At 43.2% G+C, this 24,886-nt stretch overlaps 1 protein-coding gene across 2 annotated transcripts in view; it reads right to left on the bottom strand.

The window, feature by feature from the left end:
- pde4d (phosphodiesterase 4D, cAMP-specific) overlaps positions 1–24,886 on the bottom strand; it is a 137,716-nt gene that overhangs the window by 86,813 nt on the left and 26,017 nt on the right. Inside the window, exon 1 of one of the 2 annotated variants that reach the window (XM_086110703.1) lies at positions 12,852–13,835. The exons of the other annotated variant lie outside the window; for it this stretch is intronic. Coding sequence (XP_085966829.1) covers positions 12,852–13,114 — 263 coding nt within the window. The 5' untranslated portion in view covers positions 13,115–13,835. Of the gene's footprint in view, positions 1–12,851; positions 13,836–24,886 lie in introns of those variants that run through there. 2 annotated transcript variants of the gene reach the window in all.

Raw genomic sequence — 24,886 nt, 5'->3', positions numbered from 1 at the left:
GTGATGGGACTCTATACAGAGTAAGGAAAGATCGCCACATGGACCGTAAAGTCTTCCAGTTTGTCATACCTGGGTCTCTGAAGCGTCAAGTTCTGCATGGTGTTCATGACACAGCTGGTCATCAGGGCTGTTCAAGGACGCTCTCTCTGGTGAGTGAAAGGTTCTTTTGGACTGGGATGGAAAAAGATATCACAAAGCATGTGAAGCAATGCCGGAGATGCATCGTGGGTAAGACCCCTGAGCCGGACGCCCGGGCACCCCTGGAGAACATCCGCACTTCCTCTCCAATGGAACTAGTGTGCATTGATTTCTGGACAGCGGAGTCGGGTGACAAGAAAACCACTGATGTCCTTGTTGTGAAAGACCATTTCTCAAAGTTGGCTCTTGCCTTCCCCTGCAGGAACCAGTCAGCAAAGCAGGTTGCCCGCTGCCTGTGGGATAAGTTTTTCTGCATCTATGGGTTCCCCCAAAGGATCCATTCGGATCAGGGAGCTAACTTTGAGAGTAGACTCATCAAGGATCTTCTCGAGATGGCGGGGGTGCACAAGTCCCACACGACGCCGTATCACCCCATGGGTAATGGCGTTGCGGAAAGGTTTAACCGGACTCTTGGAGGCATGATCAGAACACTTCCCCCAAAGTCCAGGTCCAAATGGCCACAGATGTTGAACATGTTGACTTTCTGCTATAACTGCACAGTACATGAGACCACGGGCTTTGCACCGTTCTACTTGATGTTTGGACGTGTCCCTCGCTTGCCCGTTGACATTATGTTCCATCATGTCTTGGAGAATGCCAATGTTGTTAGTCACAATGAGTTTGTGAGCAACTTGAAGAAGGATCTCTCTGAGGCCGCACAGATTGCTCAACGGCATGCACTCAAGGAACAGGCCCGTCACGCCCAGATCTACAACCGCAAAGTCAAGGGCTCGCCATTAGCTGTCGGTGACAGAGTGTTGCTAGCCAATCGAGGCGAGAAGGGCAAAAGGAAAGTTGCGGATCGTTGGGACTCGACCCCTTATGACGTAGTGTCTGTGAGGCCATCGATCAATGTGTACAGGATCCGGGACGGTGCCACGGGCAGAGAGAAGGTCGTACACAGGAACTTACTGCTCCCAGTTGACTTCTTGACGTTCTCAGGCCAGATGGAGCACGGGTCATGTTCAGATGGGTCGGAAATGGATGCACGTTGTGGGAGTGACAAGAGCTCAGTTTTTGATGATCAGGAGGACGCTCAGCTGCGCACTGAGAACTGGCTCATGCAGTCACCAGTTCAGGCCGAGGTAGAACATGAGTGCTTCTCTGCGGAACCCGACTCTGTTGATGCGCGTCAAGAGGTCGTCAGTGAGAGAGGTCAGTCAGTGGGCCATGACATCTACACACAGACTGAACCGTTGACAGATCCGGTGGTTGACATTATACACTCGACTTCCGACTTGCCCCCAGTTGAGACTGTACTAGAGGAGGTAGTTTGCACACAACCACAGGACACACAGGGCCCCGTCACTTTCACAAGGTGTGGTAGAACAGTTAAGCCCCCTGTTAGGCTTATATGTGAGATGTCCTATCAAAGAGTCGGGATGCCAACATTGATATGGGTTTAGTATGACCATTTGATTCTGATTTTTTTTTTTGTTGTTGCTAATGCTGTGTGCCTTTTGTCACCATTATATCTTTATGGTTCTATATTAATGGGTGTTGTTATGTGCAGTTTTGTGAAATGTAAATGGCATTTCATCTGGTCTGTGATGAGAATGGATTTTGGTACCACTCTATTCCTTCACACTTCTTTAAGAAGAATTCCTGTGATTGACTCTCTTGCACATCCTTGCCCGATAGCCATGGTTTTTGCCTGTTTGTCTTTCTGCTGTCTTTCATGTGTGTTGCCTCACTTCTGCATAATTTAGGGGGGTGTATGTAACGGAGTGATATATTGCTTTTATTAAATTATGACGGAAGTGACGCAACAGCGCACAGTATGGCACCAGCTTCCCGCCGTAGTTCAGGCAGAGCTACCAGGGAAGTCACAGGGTAAGTCAGGTTTCATTCATGGTCCGGATTCATTTCTAGTTTAATTACAATATGTCACTTTGTTTTTCCTTTTTCTACGGTGCTGTGTATTTAATTAGTTCCCTGATTTGTTCCGAGTCCACATTGCTTTTTGTGTCGTCATTTAATTTAAGTTTTGTCGAATGAAAGTTTTTATCCATTGAGTTAACAGGTGTTTTTTTGTTGCGCAGTTATTTTTGAGACTGAAAAGCCCCGTGACTTCACCTATCCCTCCCGCCATACTGTGTTGCAGGTAATGCTTCTTTCCTTTTGGTTGTACTGTATATAGTCTTTCGTGTCATTTTTCATTTGGCTATCAGTGTGGCTGGCGTGTACCCGCGCGGTTCGTCGCGGCCGCCATTATTGTACATTGCGCAGCCGTTCTGCTGCATGTGATGCGTTCAGCGGCATCACGTAAATACCAGTGGAAGTGTGTTTTTTTCCCCTTTTATGGTCAATAGTTAATATACGATCACCTATGTTGTATATTTTGTTTTGTTGTGCATTTAGTTTTCTTATGGATGATGTTTAGTTCAGGCAGAGCTACCAGGGAAGTCACAGGTTATTTTTGAGACTGAAAAGCCCCGTGACTTCACCTATCCCTCCCGCCATACTGTGTTGCAGGCAATAAAAAAAAGAGAGAAAAGCCACATCCTAGTGTCTGGTGTTCTTGAGGCGGCAGCGACGTGGAGCTCGAGACCATCATAGTTGTGACCTCGTCACATTTGAACGCCGATAACGACGTACGGCGAAAAGGAGCACAAGTGACTATATGACCATCTCGTCAAGGAAGGACACTCCATTAACAACTCCCTGGCACTTATCTCCTCCTAACACTCTTGATTTCGCGGAGGGCTTTTTCACTCGTCGGAAGCATTCATCACAGGCGCCGCTAATCAGTGGCTAAATTCTCCCTTTGCAATCAACCACCACTTGGAGTACTGGTGGCGAAATGTGCAAGAAATGTACTTATGGAGGGCGTCGTGAATGTTTCAAAGTTATCTGCATGATATTTATTTTGAAGGTGAAGGTTGGAAGACAGACGAATTTGAAATGACACACGTTTGAAATGACATGATGAAATGACCGGATTGACTAAAATCCAACGTACGTGAATTGTGGCGCCGCAGCAAAAATAAACCCTCAAACGGACTACTTTTCAACATTCAAGCGAAATGTAAAAATAGAATGAATGTGGGATGTGAATGTGTGTGCGGCGGTGGCCAGCGGCAGAATCCTTCTGTCATTGGGTTGAATCAAACAAGATATCAGCATATCAAAAAAAGCCTTTGATGAAGCCCCACAGCCGGGGCCATTCAAGCCCCATTCATTCTTGTCACCGTTTAATTAAATGGGTCGGTGTGCTAACCTCGGCCCCAGACACCTTCATGTTGTCTGCGCTAGTTGAAAGCGACTCATTGTCAATATGTCTACGACGTGGCCTTTTTCTTTCCGAAATGCTAAAACCCTGAATACAGTCCGTCTGCGACCTGCCACTCATTCACACGGAGCACTGCATGATTGCACTTAAGCACGTCCAGTGCAGAGTACAACTAAAGTGCATTCTTTCAAACCTCCAATTGAGTAGACGTATTCACTTTTGCCATTCCAGTGTTTGTCATTAGAAGTATCCACAATTCAGTCGTAGCGATCCACTTTTTGAGGGGCGGATAGCTGCAACAAAAATTGTAGACATATGTAATGCCAGTTTAAGAAATTGTATCAACAATTTGCTGTTGTTTGTGTTGCTATAGAGCACCGGTGTCAAACTCAAGGCCCGGGGGACAGATCCGGCCTGCCATGTCACTTTATGTGGCCTGCCAAAGCAAATCGTGTGTTGGTAAATATCTCTGAGAGAGAGAGAGAGAGAGAGAGAGAGAGAGATTCCAATAAAGTCAATGAATAATACATTTATTAGATAATATTTCCAGGACATTTTCAAGAACGTTTTTTTTCCCAGATTTCGGATATCTTTTTTTTTTGGCACCATGAACTTCCACTTTACAGATGCCATGGTTGCTCGATGGCACTGGTGTCAAACTCAAGGCCCGGGGCCAGATCCGGCCCGCCAAGTCATTTTATGTGGCCCGCGGAATACAACTCAAACATGTCAACTTGCATGATGCTTGCTAAAATCTTTCCCAAAATTTGAAATTCTCATATGAAATAAATAAGAGACATATTGTAAGCATTTTCAAATAATAACAAATAATAAATTGTTATTATTGACTTTTTTGTTTGGTTTCAGTAATTAAGGCCCTCAAAGGGAAACGGTAACTACAATGCGGCCCATGACAAAAATGAGTTTGACACACCTGCTCTACGGTGTGTGTTGTCCATGTGAAACACCTCCCACATCTGCAGTTGGGTAAATAATCCCTCGCCACTATTTGCCCGAATATGCGAATGCAATTACAAATCATTTGAATGGCAGGATCAAGAATGGTGTTTTATTTCTTCCTTTCCTATCAATTCTTTCTTATCTCACTCATGTCAAGCATCAACGTCCCTGTCACAAGTACACAAAGTCAAGGCTGAGTCACACAACTCTGACTAATCCCCCGATCGCCAGACAGAACAAGTCGCTGCATGTCCATTTGTGACACGGTGTGTGTCACAAGCAAAATCGTGTACTGTATTGCAATCTGTCTGCTTTTGTCCAACGACGTGTTCTTGCTGAAGCAGCAGCAGAAGCAGAAACGGCACGGCTCATATGTATGCAAATCACTTATTCTACAGGGTAAGAGGACTGTTTGGGCTGATAAAAACCTGACGAATCCGCCCCCCCCCCTCATTCGCTTTGCCACGACCTCAAAAGAAGCAGTGATTACTTGAAGAAGAAAAACGTGCTACACCTTTAAAATGAAAGGCTGAGCGTGAACTGACTGTAAAGGCCCGTACGACACGCGACGTGGCCCTCAAGTGTCTATTAATAGAAATGCCACAATCAAACGGTAGCTATGGAGTCTGTGGAAAAAGGAGCAGAGGTTCTTTGGTTAAAAAAGGAAAGAAAATGACCTCTGCAGCCAAGGACAAGATGTACAGAGAGTGGATCATCATGTGTACATTTTTTAATATCACATGAAACATCTTTGATTTGCAACATTCATTTAAAGGAGACATACTGTTCTCGACCGCACCCAAACCTTCTCATGCAGTGGTTCGGTGAATCAGTCTCAGGGGTTCGACGGAGCCTCTACCCTGGAGGTTAAGACACAACCTGACTCAACATGTCAATTAGTGATGACACGCCCGCTTGGCCATTACTGGTTCATTTTGTGCACAATTTAAAAAAACATATACTTTATACGTATACGAATTGTGTTTACTTTTTTTCCCAGCTTTTGTTTTTGAGAAATGCGTTTTTTTAATGTCGAATTTGTAAAAAAAAAAATTGTATTTTTATTTTTCACAACTTGATTTTATTATTAGCGCATTTTCACATGAAAATGAAGAAAGACATTCATACTACTGCTGATTTTTTAATTGAAATCTTGTAATTTTTTATTTTACTTAAGGTAGTAAGGCTTGGGCTATTTTTTCCCCCCGACACTGTATAGTTTTGGCATGAATCTGAACACTCAGTCCCGTCATTATTACTAAACTGGCAACACGACATCTTGTTGCCGTAACACACTATAACACTAAGAAGCTACAATAGTGGCTGAGGTTGCGTTACGCATCCACTAAATGGAGCTACGCTAAAAGGAATACAATACAGCTTTATTCATAGAGCACTTTCACAACCTCTGCAGCTATAACAAACTGCTTCACAGAACATTTAAAATACGACATCCAAGAAATCAGAATATTGATCCGTATGTAAGGCGCATCGGATTATAAAGTGCAGTGTTGGCTTTTGAGAAAATGGAATACTTTTAAGTGCGCCTTATAGTGCGGAAAAGACGGTACTTTCAGACCGGATAGTGTTTATTCAGATCGGCACTCTAGCTGTTTTAAAATTAACAACAAGAATTAACACCAACAGCATTGCAGTGCGGTCACAGTTGACGACGGCTCAATCTAAAATAAAACTTTTACAAACTAATGGTCATTTTTAATGCCCGTTATCCATCATTGTGTGTATTATTGCGGATGTAGTTTGCAGTGGTGTATTGCATCAATCCAGCTAAAAGCCATCAAGTAAAGATGCCTAAAACGATGATATCAGCCAGCCGTGCACTTTGGTCCTCTCTTCCGAGCCAAACATTAAACATTCATCATCCATCCGGCTGTCCGTCAATCATCTGTCCACAAGCTTCCCCGTCAAGAGCCACTTGGCCAGAGAAGAAGCGCTGGCATCAGCGCAACCCTGCCAAAGCCACCTGTTTCCCCCGCTCCCCCCTTCCCGCCTCACTGATATGGCCCACTCTTCCTGTTACATAAAGAGCCAGTCGCACTGTTGCAATGCAGCATCGGATGTGGTTGTGCAACAGCATTAAAAATACTTCAGGGTCAGTTGGGAGGAAAGTTGAAAACGGCGACTACGACTGAGGGAATGCAAAGCCGAGTCGTGAGTGTCGCCCTGCTGCTTGGAAGGGCAGGGGACAGTCCAGAAATCCTGCAAATGTGAGGGTGACTTGTTGGTGGGTTTTCTTGTTTTCAAAAACAATGAACGCCAATTACGGCGTACTGGTATTTCAATTTGGAAACTTTCCAATGGAAGTTGTGAGAATTAACTTTTCGATTCAGGGGGATTCTGCTTCGATTCCATATGGCACGGCTCAGTTCGAGACGATACTGCATGATGCAATGAGTTTGAGCCCATTTGAAGTCGATTGCTAATCAACACAGCAGCGCGCCTACATTAACATATAATCCAAGCTTAATTGCCGGATGGAAACATTTTCCCTGCACACACTTAAAGATGCTGGGATCGGCTGGCAACCAGTTCAGGGTGTCCCCCGCCTACTGTCCGAAGACAGCTGGGATAGGCTCCAGCAACCCCCGCGACCCTTGTAAGGATAAGCGGATTGGAAAATGAATGAATGAATGAATGAACACTTAAAATGGTGCAAAGACTCTTAAACAACAGCCGGATGCTAGAAATGTTTGTTAGATGCAACTCATTTGTTTGTCTTAGTCCCCCCCCCCCCCCCCACACCCCCATGTCATGTCCCATCCTTCTATTCTGCATGTTTTATGTTGTTAGGAATAGACAGACAGGATTCCAACAGTTCTAATACCCAGTCAGACAGACATTTTACTAATGACATGCTCTGGGGTTCAATAGAAAGACAATTCAACCCATATCTCAATAGATGGGGTGCAATTCAAGGATGGATCGATTTTAAAGTGGAACAATTTGATTCATTCGGATGATGATTTGGTATGCTAGGGCTAAACTATGAGAGAGTGTGAGCCAATGAGTTTCTTGTTGTCATTTGACGCATAATTAGGAATGAACTTGTTACTACTGTAACAATGGCATTTCCTTCAAAGATATAGCTCTCCAACAAAAGATGATTTCTTCATTCATTTTCCATGAACCAGAATGTGACTTTTCAAACTAAGAGACAAACACGTACGGGGTACACAAATTTGGCACCAGGAATTAACCGTCCAGTAGCATTCGTTGCATCTCCTGTTTCGCTCTTGACAGCTGCTGATTACAGAAAACTGCTACTTGCCACAATGTGGTCTGACAAAACCAACCACAAAAACGGCCCCCCTGCATCGTTGTTTCTCGCCATTGGCAGTGGTCCGCTCCCCGCTGACGGTTACTGCAGTCGTCGCCGAAATCAACATTCAGGTACGCATACAGCAACATAATACAGGGGGGATAGTGGTGGTGGTGGGGGGCATTCAAACTACAAGCAAAGCACTGTTATTATCAAGCACGCGTGGCTTCCAGAGCAATTAAACCCCCGTGCGTGAACATGTGGCACCAGGTGCTTAGCTCTGGTAATGGACGTGTCACAACAGCCAAAAGGTTGTCACTTCAATTACTCATGCAACAGCACAACTCTTTTGTATTCATGGCCCGCACGTGTATGCCGATGTCAAGGCTACATCCGTTTAGAATACTTAACTGTTGTTTTAACAACACTGAACCCCAATTCCTTCCATTTCTTGCGAGGTACACTTTTTTTTCCCCCTGATTGTTAACACTACTGGCTTTTTCACGATAAACTCAAACAGTCCCCTTGAGCAGCTATAATCCTGGCAAAAATTGCATTGAAAGCACCAGCCACATTATGAGCTGCTTAAATATGCACAGCTTTTGTTAGCTCAGAAAGTACGGCCCACGTGCCACATATGGCCCACACAATTATTTAATCCGGGCCACTGGGCATTTTCATTATCTATGGCCATGTAATATTTGTTGCATAAATTTAATGTCTCTCAATTTTCACAGAGGACAGTGAGAAATATATATGCGCCTTAGGTCTTGCTATATTGTCTGTCTACATGAGTTGCTTCACTGCTTTTGGTAAAATATCCTTTTCCTTCAAGGGTTTTAACACCACAACCGTCAATGCTATTTGTAGCCCATGAATGGCATTTCGCTTTGTGTGTCAGCAATAAGCTAGCGGAAATCCTAAAGGCAACATCGTTTTAACTCCACGGCATGCAATTTCTCTGTTTTAGTTTGGCAGCAAACTGCAACTGCTAGATTCAACGAACAACTTGAACCCTTCTTTTATTGAATAAGAAGAAATGTTCATTATCTGCCAAACTGTTGCTTGCTGTGAATCGGCTCATTTCTCGGAAAACTGACGGGCCCCTGCATTACGCCTTCCATCATTACACTCAACAAGCTTTTATTAAACATGAGGCAGGTTTTTATGTTTGTTTTTGGCCAATCAGCATTTGCGTCGCATTGATGGTAGAAGAAAAAACAATTTGCAAGCAATTTCTATTTGACTCTAGCCCCGGTCGAGCAGCAAAGCTTTACATCAGGCCAATCAGTCCGCCGAGAAGCATTGTCTCCTTAATGAAGTGTGGAGTGTTACCACTGAGGGCTAAACACGTGTGTGTGTGTGTGTGTGTGTGTGTGTGTGTGTGTGTGTGTGTGTGTGTGTGTGTGTGTGTGTGTGTGTGTGTGTGACCAGAATTTAGCACCCAGCGGCCCTGCGAATCCTTGCAGCGGTAAAACAATAAGGAGATGATTGTAGGTAAATTGCGCTGGTGTCTCTCGCCCTCTTATAAATAAATTGTCTCTCCCTTTGCCCTCGCGACGGAAAGGCTCTCCCTGTCTGTCATCAGTATCTAGTGTCTGACACTTCTTATTGCTGTCTTTTTTTTTTTTTATTTGCTACGTGTACATTTCAAAACATCAAAACAGCACATTGTCTTGATTAGCCAGGCGTCGTCTTGGCTGACTGCCTTCGACTGTTATTCTCTTGCAAAGCCCAGCGCCACAGTCACGACGAAAAGGATGTTTGTCTTGCATTTGCGTACATAGATGACACATCTCGGTTCATATCAACACCTACGGGCAGTTTGAGTCACGTTTCTACCAAGCAGTTCAATTCAGTACAGTTTGGTTCCAAGATACAGATCCAAACAGTAAAACGTGATCAGAGTTACATTTGGACTGCAAGGTTAAGAGGTGGGATGGCTATATCAGTGTTTTTGCCACCCAGCCTTTTGAACACTAATGGTACAGTACTACTACTCGATGCCAGCTGTCAAGGAGTGGATATTGGAAATTGAAACCAAATAAATGTTGAATAATTCTCTTTGCATAACTTGTAAACAACTAATTGATGGATGACTATTTTTTGAAATTATTCAAGTCAACTATTTGGCTGTTAAATTAGGTTTAAAGTTTCCTTTAGTTTTTTCCAGACAGTGGTCTTTTTTTGGTGAAGTTTCTCTTACCAGGCTGACAGTTTCGGCTGTCACTTCAGCCTTCATCGGAGCTGTCAATCACTTCCTTGTGACGTGTCTTAAAAACAGCTATTTGTTTGTTGTTTGTTCCATTATTGTTGAAGTGAGTGTAAACAGGGTAACAAAATTATTGCAAAATCGCAACGTTATTTATTTCACATGACACACAGGCATGATTTTCTTTCGCGGGCCACAGAAAATGATGTGGCGGGCCGGATCTGGCCCACGGGCCTTGTCTTTGACACCTGTGGCATAGTGGTTCAAGTAGATTTGATGTAGCCATTGCGGTATTAATTTCCAATCAATGCGCTGGCCATATGCCCAGGGTCCTTTCAGCCAGCAGTCATCAGGATGTGGAGCACTTATATGATGTCACAATATTTACATAGCTGACGCAGCTACGGCGATCCCGACACACCCCGTGGTGGAAATACAAGCTAGAGCTGGGTTTACTCTTTCCAAACTATGCCGTGGACATCTGGCTCAGCTACCCAAACAGGAAGCGCGAGTCCCAGCAGAGAAGTGAAGTACATGCAGAGTCCATACCGAAAATGATTCAACGCTGTTTTAAATTTGCTACTGGTCGAGAGGCAAAAAAAACCTAGCGGCCAAACAAGACAGAGTTTACGACAAACGTGTCAGTTGAAAGGAGGTGAGTTATAAACAGCAACAGAAGAGCGCAATACCCGAGCAGTTTTGAAAGCTTGCTATTTAAGAGCAAATCTTGGAAAACCTCTTGTCAGTCTCTCCAGTGACTATTGTTCGTATTTCGGAGGTATTTAGTGGGAGCGATGCTATCACTCTTTTTGCGCAAAAAGGCCAAAATCAAAGGGTGCAGAAAAACAATACTATGTATTGACCAAGTATCACATATTAGTGATGCAACAGAGCACAGCGGTCATCCGACAAGAGGGATTGGGTGTCTAACAATTAGGTGGCCGCTGTTTAATTTAATTAGCATCATTAACCACGTTAAAAACCACGGGCTCTATCCATGAGAGTGTATTAATCAGGAAGTTCCTCTTTAAATAGAGATGCATCTATAATGAAGTAATGACACCATTTGCTACCACACTCTATTTCCTCCATACTTCCATGGAGGAGAGGCTCAGTCAAAGACGGAAAAAAGCAAGATCCTCTAGTAATCAATTGAGGATTGTGGAAAAGATTATATTCATTCATTCATTCATTTTCCGATCCGCTTATCCTCACAAGGGTCGCGGGGGGTGCTGGAGCCTATTCCAGATGTGGGGGACACCCCGAACCGGTTGCCAACCATTCGCAGGGCACACAGAGACGAACAACCATCCGCGCTCACACTCACACCTAGGGACAATTTAGAGTGGGATTGACCCTGGTACCTCTGCACAGTGAGGTCAACGCGCTAACCACTAGACTACAAAGATAATATTAAAAGAAAAAAAAATCCTTGAAGTGGCAGAAGAGGTGGGTGGGAGGAGGGAGGTGGGGACTGTGATAATGCTGTGAATGGTTATATAATCTGAAATAACCGCCATGGACAAACCGTTGCATTCGCCATGTGCGCGCACAGACACAGATAATGAAGTCATAAAATTGAAATGACACCGACACACTCGCGACACATACGAGCACTGACCGCTGAAAGATGAATAACAGCCATAATAAAAGTGATGGGAGATTTAATAAAGAAAAGATAGACAATGCGTGGAAACCAGTGAAGTAAAGCCACATTTGATGCGACAAAGAAGTTACACAGGCAGGTGTCAGAAAGTGTAAAAATAGAACGATCTCAATGCCTGTGTGGTATATCAGAAACAATGCCAGTATACGGCGTTTGAACAAAATACACACACACACACATGACCAAATGTACATTTTCCCGAGGATGATCACACCTTTAGCAAAGCCTTTAAAATAACCCACAATAACAAAGAAATGCAGCAAATCAAATCTCGTCACTTCATCAAATGCTAATATTGCCGTGAATTGAGTACCGGCATGTGTGCATTCCCACTACCCGCCGATGACGTCAAGAACAGAATATTGCAAGTCGTTGGGGGAAGAAGAAACAGGTTAACGTGGAGCAGGGGGGTGGGAATAGCGGCGCGAGCGGCCGGGGAATAGATGAAGGCACGAGGCGTGGGTGGGTGCAACCGAGCTTGATCGACAGCAAAGTATAGCGTGCTAATTAACGGTCCAAAAACTGCGGGCGGGCAGGTGTACTAAGAGGAACACGCTGAAGGAATAAAATGATGGCTGACTTTCTGTTCTAAAGTGGCAGTAGATGAACATTAGATTATATTTCAGTACCGTGAACTGCTGTTGAATGTGTGGCATACAATCCGGGCCCAGGTGAATATCGTGACCATACCCAAAACCATATCAAAAACACTGTTTTGAAAACTCATTTTAAGAGCAGTGGCCTGTGTGTGAGTGTCCAGACGTGAGCTGGGGGCGACAGCAGCTTCAAACCAGCATTTTCACCATCTGCAATAACGCTGGGGTGAAACACTGTATCAGGGCCCTCGACTTGCCCTAAATGATGCCATTTTGCCCCTAAAACTTGATACACTGCAACTACACCTACTCCCAACACGTATGCAGATTTTTTTCTTTCAATATATTTTGTTGCTGAGAAAATTCTGCTCCTCTCTTCTATCCATTTATCAGTCACATGGTGAAAGGGAGTGGAAATGTGAATATTTCTAGACAAGTCAATTTGTGTTTCAAGTGCACCCCTATATGATTTAGTTGCACCCCTAAAATTTCAGATTACGGGCAACTGTGCTCACAAAAAAAAAAAAAGTTAGTCTGGAGACCTGCTGTATGGGTAAATACAGTTTTAAAAAGTAAGCTTAATGCTTCAAACGCATCATCAGGCAGCCGCCACATGTAGTTTTTAAAGTTCTCCCGAGGAGGTGCACTTCAGGGGACACTGTATTTTAAAAGTAGTTGATTACATAGAGTACGGTATCTTGTCTCACCATGTGTGCGCCACGGTGAAGCGCCTCTGCTTGTGGATGTTGTTGTTGAGAAGCATGCGGCGGAGCAGCCTGGGCGAATTGCGCGGCGAGAGGCGGGGGGAGATGGAGGAGGGTGAGCGCCGGTGTCCTCGAGGTCTCTCCGGGTGCAGCAGGTTCTCGCGCAGGATCTTCACCAGGTCCTCGTTCAGGCCCGAGTGCTTGGGCATGGGGGGCACGGCCAGGGTGTCCTGGTGTGTCGGCCCCATGGCTGCCTGCTGGGCCATGCCTCGCCCGCGGCTTGGCCACCAGCACCACCAGTCGCACCGGGAATACGCCCGGGATCGAAAGACGAAATCACCTCAGTTGTATCAGTCCATAAAGAATGGGCAAAACCCCTGCAACCTTTCCAAATTCCTCTGGATAGCGGAAGGGAAAGTGTTGCCGGGTGAAAAATCTTTTTCCTCCCCTCTCCTTGTTAAGAGAAGATGACGGAGGCAGGCTGCTGCCTTTGTCTGCGACACTGCACTGGATGACTGCTGTGAGAAGATGAGGGGACGATGCAAGAGGGGAGAGAGGGCGGCAGACAAATAAAAAAAAAAAAGGGGGGGGGCGGAAGGGATTTCCGTCTTTCAGAGCGGCGGCACAGTCCCACAAATCCAAATCTGGCAGGAGTTGAACTAAATCAATGAGTGTGTGCCCCTTGAACGGCGCACCACCGCTTTAGTGAAATCTAACCATTGGGAACCATCACCAGCCCAGTGTGACTAAATCCAGTCAGGCTCGCTGGAGTTCTGCACCATCCAATCGAAGCAATTCATCCATCCTCCTCCTCCCATCTTTCCTCCTGACATACACACACAGACAGAAAATGACTGCTGACTGCAGCCAGTTTACAAGCTACTGATCCTTTGGAGCTGTACGCAGCGAGTGTGCGTGTGTGTGTGTGTGCGTGAGTGTCGTGTTTGATAAAGGATAAAAAGAGGGAGGAATACAGTGATGCTTGAGTGACGCGGTGAATAGGTTTTAATAGAAGCGCGCTGCCGAGAGAGCAGCCGTGTGCTGCTAAAAGCCCGCATGAGTTATTGAGGGAGCCGAAGGGAGGCTCGACATCAAGATATGTGGAGGAACAGCTAAAAATGCCAAGTGTGTGCCCACGCATGAAACACATCCGAGGGGACGCGGAAAATGGACTTTCGCGGCAATAGCTGTTTGCAAAATAAAAACTAAATTGCAAATTCTCTGCAGTGCCTGCCCACCCACGAAGTGTGACATGAAACTAGTAAATATTTGGTTACCTGACCATTTCTGAAAATGTGTGAGCATAAATTACACAAATTCCTAATCACACAATATGACAAGCGATGGGGTGAAAAGATGCAGAGCCACCTTCAAACTCTGAAACGCTGTTATGCAGCAGCAATAATCACACAAAATCAAATTCCCCACGTGTATGACACCCCTGACAATAATGTTCAAGCCAAAAGGTGAGCAAAGCCGCATTATCTTTTTTAAATGCACAGCTAGTGGCATATACTTGATTGCTCTGTGAAGTTGTCAGCATGTTGGGTATTCACGTGCAACCAACACAGAGCAGTGTACAGCAGCTACTTCCATGAGTTAAAATGCATTAACTACTCTTTTTTTTTTTCAACCTGTTCTGGGCTTTGCTCCCGCAAGTAGTCGCAAGCAGCCGGCTATGGAACACACTCGCCGGATTCCTGTCATTCAGCGTCTGATGTTTTGCTTGCAGCTATTGCCTCAATCTTGTCAAACACAGGTGTCAAATTCGAGGCTCGTGGGCCAGATCTGGCCCGCCACAGCATTTTATGTGCCCCCCCCGAAAGAAAATCCTGTGTGTCAACTTGCATGATCCTTGCTAAAAAAAATTACCGAACTGTCAAATTGTCATGTTGTAATAAATGATGTTGGGATTTTGCAATAATTTTGTTACCCTTACAAGTAATAATGCGATGAAACATTTGTGGTTTCACTGTCATAACACCCCTGTTGTAAAGCATTCACTTTACAAAATGCATGTTAAAAAGCAACGGGTATAAGACACAGCATTACGATGCGACATGTGAGTACTTTTTTATTTTATTCCGTTTTGTTTGTTTTTGACTGTTTTCACACTTGTATGACAGGTTTTTTTTTAATGGCTGTTGAGTTAAAGCTTTTTGAACATAGCACACATCACAATGAACCCCAGTTTATTTGCACTTTGCTATTCATGTTTATTTCTATTTCGTTTCCTGTGGCACCTCTTCTCAGCTATTCACACTTGTGTTTTTAAAAGATGCCACAAGGTGACACGGAATCCCTGGCTCGTGGGTAAGTAGTACATGATGTGAGGGAAGTATGTCAAAGTGATCATCTTGCAGTTTTGCATGACGCGGAGGAGATCAGTTTAGCCTGGGTTGTTAGTGGAAGTTATTAAACGGATTTTAAAAATGAGCATGCACGTTTTTTTTCAAAATCAAAACGCTTGTAAAGCAGTTATTGTTCAGGGTAATGACATATTAAAGTGCTTATTGTGTCCATTTACAGTTTTGACTATTAATATAGAAACGTCGATTCATTACATTTTTTTTAACGACTGTATTTGCAATAGGGCTCAATCCTTAGTCATCACAAATAACATGGCTTAATAGTGTTTATATTTCCATTATTTCTTATGGGAACAAAATAATAGTTAACCAAATGGAAAACAAAAATGGCATGATATTCCTAAATGACAAGGAGGGACAGATGAGGACATCACAACATATCAGAGTAAACATCGCGCCATTTACAGCCAGATGCCAGCTATTTCTTCCAACGTCATCTCAAAGACTGAGTTTATACCACAGAAGAAAGAAATGAAATGGACCACGACACTGGTCAATCCACCAGAGCATCATCATACTGGACAAATGCACCCTCTAGTGGCTGCAAGCGGCAAATGGATGACATAAGAGCCATTTCACACCCATCAATCCAGATGAGAGTATCAATTCTACTTCACCAAGGCAGCATAAAAGCATTCTTCTTCATCACGATCGCCATTCGTCTGCCAGTCTTGGCCCTTGTCTATTCAATCCTGCGACTCCTTCACAGAGAATCCCGTCTTGTGGGAATCAATTCAGCCTAATCACGTTCAAATGAATTGAACTACTGCAATGTGGCCGTTAAATCGGCAGGCTCTGGCGCGTTATATCACGGCATCGCTGATTCGGCTCTGGCAGCTTGCATTCCAGCATTGCCAGCCACCTTTTTTTTTCCTCACTCTGCTGTTTCTCTCTCCTCGCCGCCTTCACTTCTGCTTTTTTTCCTCTGACCTTTTTCATTGCGAAAGATTTTCCTCAAGCCTTCAACACGTGACAAAATGTGTGCATCCCCAATCCCCCCCCACACACACACACACACTCACACACACACACACACACACACACACAGACATACCTAGTGACCAGAGGCAACATAGATGAAGAGGGACAGTTGGATTCAAAATAAATGAATAAATAACCCGAAAGGCCGAACAAGCAAAACCAAAACCGTGTGCACCTGGATGTCAATTTTAGTCAAGATGGAGTAAATCCAATGTACTGCCATATATGAAATAAATGGCCAAAAAGGCATCCCAGCACGATGCAGCTGAATTATCAAATGAAGGGCGCATGCAACATACAACAAAAATAAGGCTCTAAATGTCACGCTTGGGCATCACTTATCCACATTAGTGTAAATGTATTTTCCTCTCAGTGTCAGGCAGGGACAGCAGTCGAGGGTGTGAGGTGTTCAGCGAAGAGGCTCTCGGCATGATGCTCACAACACTGCATTGCACGAAGCACATACAGTACAAAATGGCACATATGACTGTGGGATGGACAGGCCTGGAGTAATACTAAAGGCACACTACACAAAGTTTAGGTAGATTTGATTAATTCGTTTGACAAGAGCACACGCTTGAAAGTTCAACCTGACTGGTACAAATCAGCTTTAAAGCTCTAGTTCCCTCTAGTGGGCATAGATGAAATCAATGAATATCAGGAATCTACTCGTATTCCTTCATTTAACACACTGCACTCTAAAAACACTGGGCGGAGGAGGAGGAGGGGGGGGGGTATTTTAGTCATCAGTAATTTTCTGAAAAGATCCACATGATTCTAATTAGTAGCCTCTTTACAAAAGGGAAATACAATAAAATAGTGCCAAACACAGGAGCCAGGCTGCCAGGGGGGTATACACCAAAGCGTAACCTACGTTCATTAGAGGTGAGACCCTAATTTGAACAAAAGCAGTTATCTAACAGACTCAAAAATTTAAAAAAAAAATCAAATAATTTCCATCCATCCATCAATTTTCAACACCAAGTATCCTGAAGAGGGTCACGGGGGTTGCGGGAGCCTGTCCCGGCTGACTTTGGGCGAGAGGTGCAGTACCCCCTGAAGTGATTGCCAGTCAGTCGCAGGGATCATACCGAGACCGACAGCCATTCACACTCACACCATGACTGAGTGAGAACCGATCCCACTGTCCAACACAAGTCAGGCGAGTGTACCACTACACCTTCAGCGACTTCAAATAATTTCCCAGCAATACATGATGACTGAAAACACAAGTAAATAACTAATGGAAGAATATATTGTAGCAATTCAACAAATATATTGTGTATTTACATTTAAAGAAAACAACATTTTAAATTAATGATATGGAGTGTCTGTCCGACAAAAAGCTTCAACCCTTTTTTTTCACCGTAACACAAAGAACAATACAATTTGGTTGTTCCACATGTCTTATAAATAATATTAATACAATTACATGTCCTAACTGTCCAAATACAAGCATACATCTCTGCGTATTGTTGTTTATATAAATCACAAATAATGTTTTTAACTGTTTTTTCCAAAAACATTTTAAAACTTACAAAATGTGTTGATACGATATATATATATATATATATGAAATATTCTAAATATAAATACGCTTTAATAATGCGACTACATTTTGCACTAAGACTTTCATCACTCACATTTCAGCTTTGCAAGCAGTGTGGGTTTTATGATGTTATTAATTTTACTTTTAATTAAACTATTTTCATGGGACTGCCCGATGGAAAATTGTGGCATGTGTATATAAAACGGTTTTATATACACATGCCGCAATCTTATTGCAGTACAGGTTTGATTAAAACCTGTACTGCAATAAGATTGCAGTACACCAAAATATGCCATAAATATCTACACCGTAGTAAATAAATGCCTGGGAAACCTCAAACGTGTGGTCCTTTCAGGAATTTGCCTCATACTAAAACAGCCCCCGGCCCCCATTACCTCCCAAAAAGTTATTTCAGGCATGCAATGCAACGTGTCATTGACCAAACCAAATTGCAGTAACTGTAGTTGACCAGGAGACGGCAGCATTGGTGCAGGAATCTCCTCTACATGGCCGGCAAATTCACTCCAGCATATTGGCTAATATGATGGGCAGCTCATTTACATCCTTCTTACTTTACTCATTTGCATTCTCACCTAACGCGTGGGCAAAGCACAACAATAATTTCCTCAAAATGTCCTCAATTTCTCAACACTATAAGAACAACATTATAAGAAAAGACACTGGATTTCTACCTGGTTGTGAGTGCTGAAAATACTTGACATTTATTTATCGCTTTAACATTTATGGAGCTTTCACTTAAGATGACTCACAATAAAATGGAGGTATCGTCATTGGAGAGCAAAAGTGGGGCGGTTGTGTGTGTGGTTTCGGAACCTCACAGTAACAGTGCTGCGCAAAAAGATGAGACAAAAGACCTTGAGTGATTTCTCTGGCACATCTCAGGCAATCATCCAACTTTATTTGGGGGGAGCGGTGGGGGAGACAGCACACTTGCAATTTCTAATTTATTTCCAATAAGGGTAATACATAAATTTGCCTTTTTTTTGACACAAAGTTAAAAGGTAAGCTCTGCACTGAGTTTTTCTGGATGCATAGATTAGCATTAGCGTGGTCCAAGCTCCACAAGGCAAAGTGCCAACCAAGCTGTCACGCAGCAGTTGTGGGTGCATACTTGTGCATCCGCTGCCCGTGCCACATAAACTGATTGTGTTAACCCAAAAGCATGTAGGGCAGGTGGAGGACTTCCACAAGACAAGGTATCCCTCTCATATGGACTAGTGTATTTTATCCTTGGGGTATTTTAATGAAAGTATGTCACAGACTTCAAACCTTACAGTACAGCACTCATATTCCATAACCTACTTTCTCTGTTTGATTTCCTTATTGCCCCATCACATTGCCAGGTAAAACAGACCCCACCGCCGGCTAGCACAGCTGCCACAGTGACCCCGAGTGGTCCTGCTGTCCCACATGTAGTCAATGGGGCAAACCACCTTCACACATTCTGTCTTAAAAAACAGCGCAAATGGTGATGGCAAAGTGCCAGAAATCATTTGTGAATAATAGCATCACTTGGGTTAAAGAGGTGTCGGATTTTGCATATCTCAGCTCCACAAATGCCCCTCATAACTGTTTAGAGATAGCATCACACATCCATCAATATTTTATATTATACATTTCGAGTTAGGTGTCCTTAAATCCCTCGAAAGTCGCGATATAAATTCAAGCTATTATTATCATAATTATAAGTGTCGTTAGTGTGACTGCCCTTTGTAAGTGAGCCGTAGTTCCGGAAAGAGAAACAAACTCATGACTTGTACTCAGTGAGCATCTACGCCACAATTGTTTTTTACAAAAGTGTGTGTATCTCATGATGACAGATGGCCGGCCAAATTTTTATTTTATTTTATTTGTTTACATTATTCCCTACGGCATAATGCTTAGCTAAGTGTAACACGGGATTGAATGGCATTTAAAACATCAACAGTTTAAATCTTTTCTTGTTGGCAAAGTCCAACATCAATAATTTGCCTTTTTTTTTAATATATATATTTTTTTTTTCTCCAAAATTAAGGATGCACAAATGACTGAATGATGGCTGGCCCTGATGTCTGCTCGCCCGAAGCTGAGCAGCAATGTGTTTGTTTACAGACTAGTCCTGGGGCTTTTGTCTTTTACTTAAAATGTTCTGTGGGATGATGCAAGCAATCAGCCCTTGATGTTACATAATTGCTAGAGCTTCCCCCAAACATATGTATTTATTTTGCGACTGAATTATTACGTAGAAATCAGGCTCCATGTGACTTTTTCCTTAGTGAGATAATCTGGTGTTAAAAAGAAACAAATGATATTCAACAATCATGTGTTCACTAACTAAAGCCACAGCATCTCCGGAATCTGAAAATAGAATAACTACATATTGATCACAAATCTCTCACTCGGAATTGGCCTCACACATTGTTGAGAGGCTATTGCAATTTCCAAGGCATTACGAGTCAGGGGCAGCGTGCCTTCCACAGAATAATGACTCAGAAAGCCGAATTTTGGGGGAGTCCTCCCTGCCAAGGAAAGAAGTAATATTACAGACCCCGCGCCGGGATCCATTAGCACACCGCTGGATGCTTTGATTAAAAGTATGCATGCGGCATTGCGACAAGCCTCACTCTTTTTTTTTCTTCTGCATTTGTTGCACAGGCGCACTTTACATGCATGTGTGTTTCCCTTTGGCAGAAGAAGGACATGGACCAGGTGGGAAGAAAAAGAAGAGGAGGCGGGAGGAAGGTATGGGAGGTAAATGAGCAAGAGCAGCTTGCCAAGTCTGACAGGAGCTGAGAGCGGCCGGTAACAGACGGCGGGGTGAAAGCAAACGGATGAATAAGAAGGAGCGCATGGATGAGGAATGCATACACACAAATGTGGGTGGGGGAGGAGGGGGGGGGGGGGGGGCAGGGGGACGAGAAGTTGAGGGCAGCGCCGCAAATAGCCGCCAGCTACTGTCATGATGGTCCCGGGAAAAAGGAACCTGGCTTTCCAGACCCCATCTGTTCCTGCATATCGGAAGTCTCATAGGATAACTGGAGAAGTCATTTTACATTTACGATTACAACATCGATAAAAATAATAATAATAATGTCGTTGCTGAAAATTGTGTTTCTTCTTGTTTTGTGATATCATTCAACGACTTAGCCAATGATCCTATGAGGCTAACCATGTCAAAAATCCTAATCAAGTGCAATCTGAGTTTTTGTAGCCTTAAACAAAAAGAAATATAAGTTTGCAAATACATTTGTGATGGTGACGGTCTGAACGAGGAAACGGATTAATTCACTTTAAATAATATCTTACAGGGAGAAAAATTGAATCACAACACGCGCAGACTTCAACGACCATGTTCTTTTCGCACAAGATGAACAAGGAATAATGAAGTGCCGGAGGGAGACGAAGGAAGGCATGCGGAGAGAGGTCATGCCAAGATCACGTGTGAATGAATCCCTTTCAGGGACACTGATCGCGTCAGTGACCCATTTTCTTTCTCGTCTGCCGTCCTCGTGTATGCAAAGCATGTGTTTAATAAGGTGACGGCAAAATGAAGAGGATAGTTTCAGCACAGGGGTTCAGTGCAGGCATGCCGGCACGTGAGTCGACTGGTTCGCACGTCCGCCTCACAGTGCGGAGTTCGATTCCCGCTCCGGCCTTCCAGTATTGGGAGTTTGCATGTTCTCCCAGTGCCTGCGTGGGTTTTCCCGGGTACTCCGGTTTCCTCCCACATTCCAAAAACATCCTTTATTTAAAGTCCAGCAAGTAAATGATGTTTAAAAATGCTAAATAGTATGTCATCATGAAATGCCAATGTATAAATTCTGTGATTTGTCTCTTTATATTGCCTACGACAAAAACTGCAACCCAAAAAAAACCTTTTACCTCCAACTGACAAGAGCTCATTAAATCAGACAGAAAAGTAAACTAGAGGAGACATTTCCTAAATCCAGCCAATTTGCCTTTAATTTGGCCTCATTATCATCCCACTGAATTAAAAAATAAAAAGCCAGCATGTCTGTTGGGCTCTGCGCTTTGAGCCACGAGCGAAATACGAGAAAACAACTTGGGAACTCTGGGGACACCTCTGAGACATGGCATCAAGGCTAATCAGCGAGACCTTCAACATGCATGTTATTGCTCTCAGCAATGTGGAAATACACTATATGAAACATGTATATATACATACATATTTATATTATTTTACATGTATTGCATACTTTATATCGTGTGTAAAAGAATTACAGCATACTGCGTATGACGTGTGGTGCTTTTTCTTTGGTGTTTTGCAACACATACCAGTGATTGAGGAGAGGTTATATTTTTTCACAATTAAAAGCAGTTTCCAGATGCTTTCATCACAAATCTGTAATGACTTTTTGTCAAAACTAAGTTTCAAAAATTACACACTAACACTAGAGTGGCTGCCTTTACAGCAGCTCCTATACTTTTTGTTCTTCTTCTTTCTTCCTTTCATAACTTTGCTGCTGTAATTGGACATTTCTCCATTGTGAGATGAATAAAAGTTTTCTTATTCTTATTCTTACTGGATTTTGGCCTATTGGTGCATGTTGAGCTATTTCATTGGTTTTTACGTGATGACACAGATGACAAAAAAAAATAGTCAACCAGCATAGACAACCCAATTATTTGCTGAACTTTCATTCAGGATTAACTCTGTGGTATATTTTGTGCTATTTCCCTTGGCTTGTTGTGGCTCCCCCCCCCCCCCAAGACATCGACCTATTTCTGAAGACGTAGACTGCTACGTTAACTTTTCACTAGCTAGCTAGCAACCGAGTGGATAGCTGCCTCTGGATGGCACTGCTGAAGCTATAGCTCATCTAAATGGGAGTCAACGGCACTTCGATCAGCATCACCGAGTGAATTGAGGTTGTAATTTACCAAAATAGAGATACGCACTTCCATTTCATAATGTGGCCGCAAAAATAAATGAACAGTGAAAGTGGTAGAAGAAGGATGGTTGGATGGGCAACTCAGATTGCGGCTCAGTCCAGTAAATGGTTTCCTTATCGCTGTATGCACTCCCAGTTCGCACTCTCACCACCTCTTTTCATGAATCTGTATGCTTTTAAATAATGAAATTCCTCACAATGATGGACAAATGACAACAAGCATTAAGCAACATGGATGGATGTGATTTGGTGAATGATGTTGCATCTTTCCCCTCTCTTGACATGTGCAATCCTATTTGTTTTTCATTGGTAAACCAAATTGCTAGTGAACACTTGGGATACCACTGCAGAATATCATTTGTTTTTGAAGGGGAAAAAAAAAACAGGCATCCTTGAGTAGCTAACTGTCCACCGGGGAATTAAATGAGGAAGAAGTCAAAAACATGCAGACTGGGCCTTTTTCCTTCGCTTTTGTTCCAGGTGCACAAATGAGTACGTGCTTCCGCTTGAGCAGAGGACATCAAGTGCAGAAGCCAGGAGACTTTCTAATGTTGTTTAAAGCGAGGGACCGCATGTGGCAGGGACCATGATGATGGGCTCATGCTGATCCTGCCTGGACATCGAGATGTCCGCATGGGAGCAGACCAAATAGGGTTATAGCTTTACTTGATTTCTTTTTATTTATACGCCACAATCCGTCAAATAAATGCACATATCCTAACACAGAGCAGACAGATTTTTACACAGCGCCCGTCACATTGTCATCATCACATTTTTTTCCCCCTCTTAAAAAACAACAAGGCATGAGTCATGCTTTTGTCGCAATACTACAGTAATCCCTTGCTATTCATGGGGACAGAACAGAGACAAAAAGGAAAAAAAGATTGACACAACCCTATTTATTTTTTTCATGCCATAAATATGTACATCCCCAAACTGTGGGGTGCAGAGTAAAAAAACAATTTTTTAAACAAGTCCAGTAAAACTCCCGCCATCGCAGGTCCTACGTTCTCGCTGCTGCTATTTCATGGATTTTTTGGATTCAGTTATAAGTGTTGATGTTTTTTTTAAATCTGATTAATCAATTAAGTGGAAAACAAATCAACTATTTAAGAAAAATCAGTAGTTGTATCTCGATGGGATCCATGTGATCGGGGGGCTACCGTAGGTGAGGTTGCAAAATCATGAATAGGCGAAGTTCACTGAACACCGCAAATAATTAGCATTAGCGGCTCTATGGTCGTCATCACATTTGTCCTGTTTGACACTCTTTACTGCACTGAGCAGCCAGGACAGATACGAGCGCTGCCTTCTCCGTGTACTACCTCTCAGTCGCAAATCAATTTAATAGTGTTTTTAGTAAAGCGACAAAAATAAATAAATAAATAACCCTCCACAACTGTTTATTTTGGCAAACAAAATGTACAGCCAGAGTTTATTTTGCCTCTAGCTAAGTGTGGTTTTATAATTAGTTATATGGGGAGGGGAAAAAAATATTTTATTAAGTAATTAAAACAGTCATCGACTTGACAGTAGTAAATATAAATGTGATCTGCAGGAAGAAAAAAATAAAGTATCCATCTGTGACCCCATCTTGTGCCTCTAATTTAATACAGTATACAAGAAACCACCATGACAGCAATCAGAGACAGAAGTGTGACTTACAAGGTGTCAATCATTTGGAACCCACTCACTTATGATCAAGTCTGTTGGAACTAATGTGACAAGGATGTTTTTATGAAGTAACTTTTTTTTTCAACTTAACGCAGAAAAAATATATATTCCTCACGATCCATGTCAAGCTATTGGTAAAAAGAGCCCGTATCCTACCTGTCGAAGGCAAGGGGAGAATTTTCAATTAATCGGAAGGCAGCGCCAGTGAAACATATTTCTCTGCCATCATCAGTTCTACTACAACCGACCAAATTCCATTTACAATAACAGCCCGGAGACACGTTATTTAATTCAACTCAAAGGAGCGCTTTCTGCAGCGCTGCACCTGTGCATCGGCGAGCTTTTTGCCTTTTCAAACGCAGCTGTCCAGCTTTACAAAGTGTGCTGAGCTCGCTCAGCAAGTCCTCTGAGCCTCCCAATCATCCGCTCTCTCCAACACACCACCCCCCCTTTGCACCCCGCCACTCTATTCCATCATCTCTTTTCTAAAAATGTGCTCTTCCAAGCCCATTGGAGCCTGACGGTCTGGTCTCTGAGCACCACCACCACCAC

The sequence above is a fragment of the Hippocampus guttulatus genome, chromosome 5, assembly GCF_054856545.1.
Source record: "Hippocampus guttulatus isolate MCC_2025c chromosome 5, RoL_Hgut_1.0, whole genome shotgun sequence".
NCBI lineage: Eukaryota > Metazoa > Chordata > Actinopteri > Syngnathiformes > Syngnathidae > Hippocampus > Hippocampus guttulatus.
The sequence above is the reverse complement of the archived record's forward strand: the minus strand, read 5'-3'. Positions and strand labels throughout refer to the sequence as shown.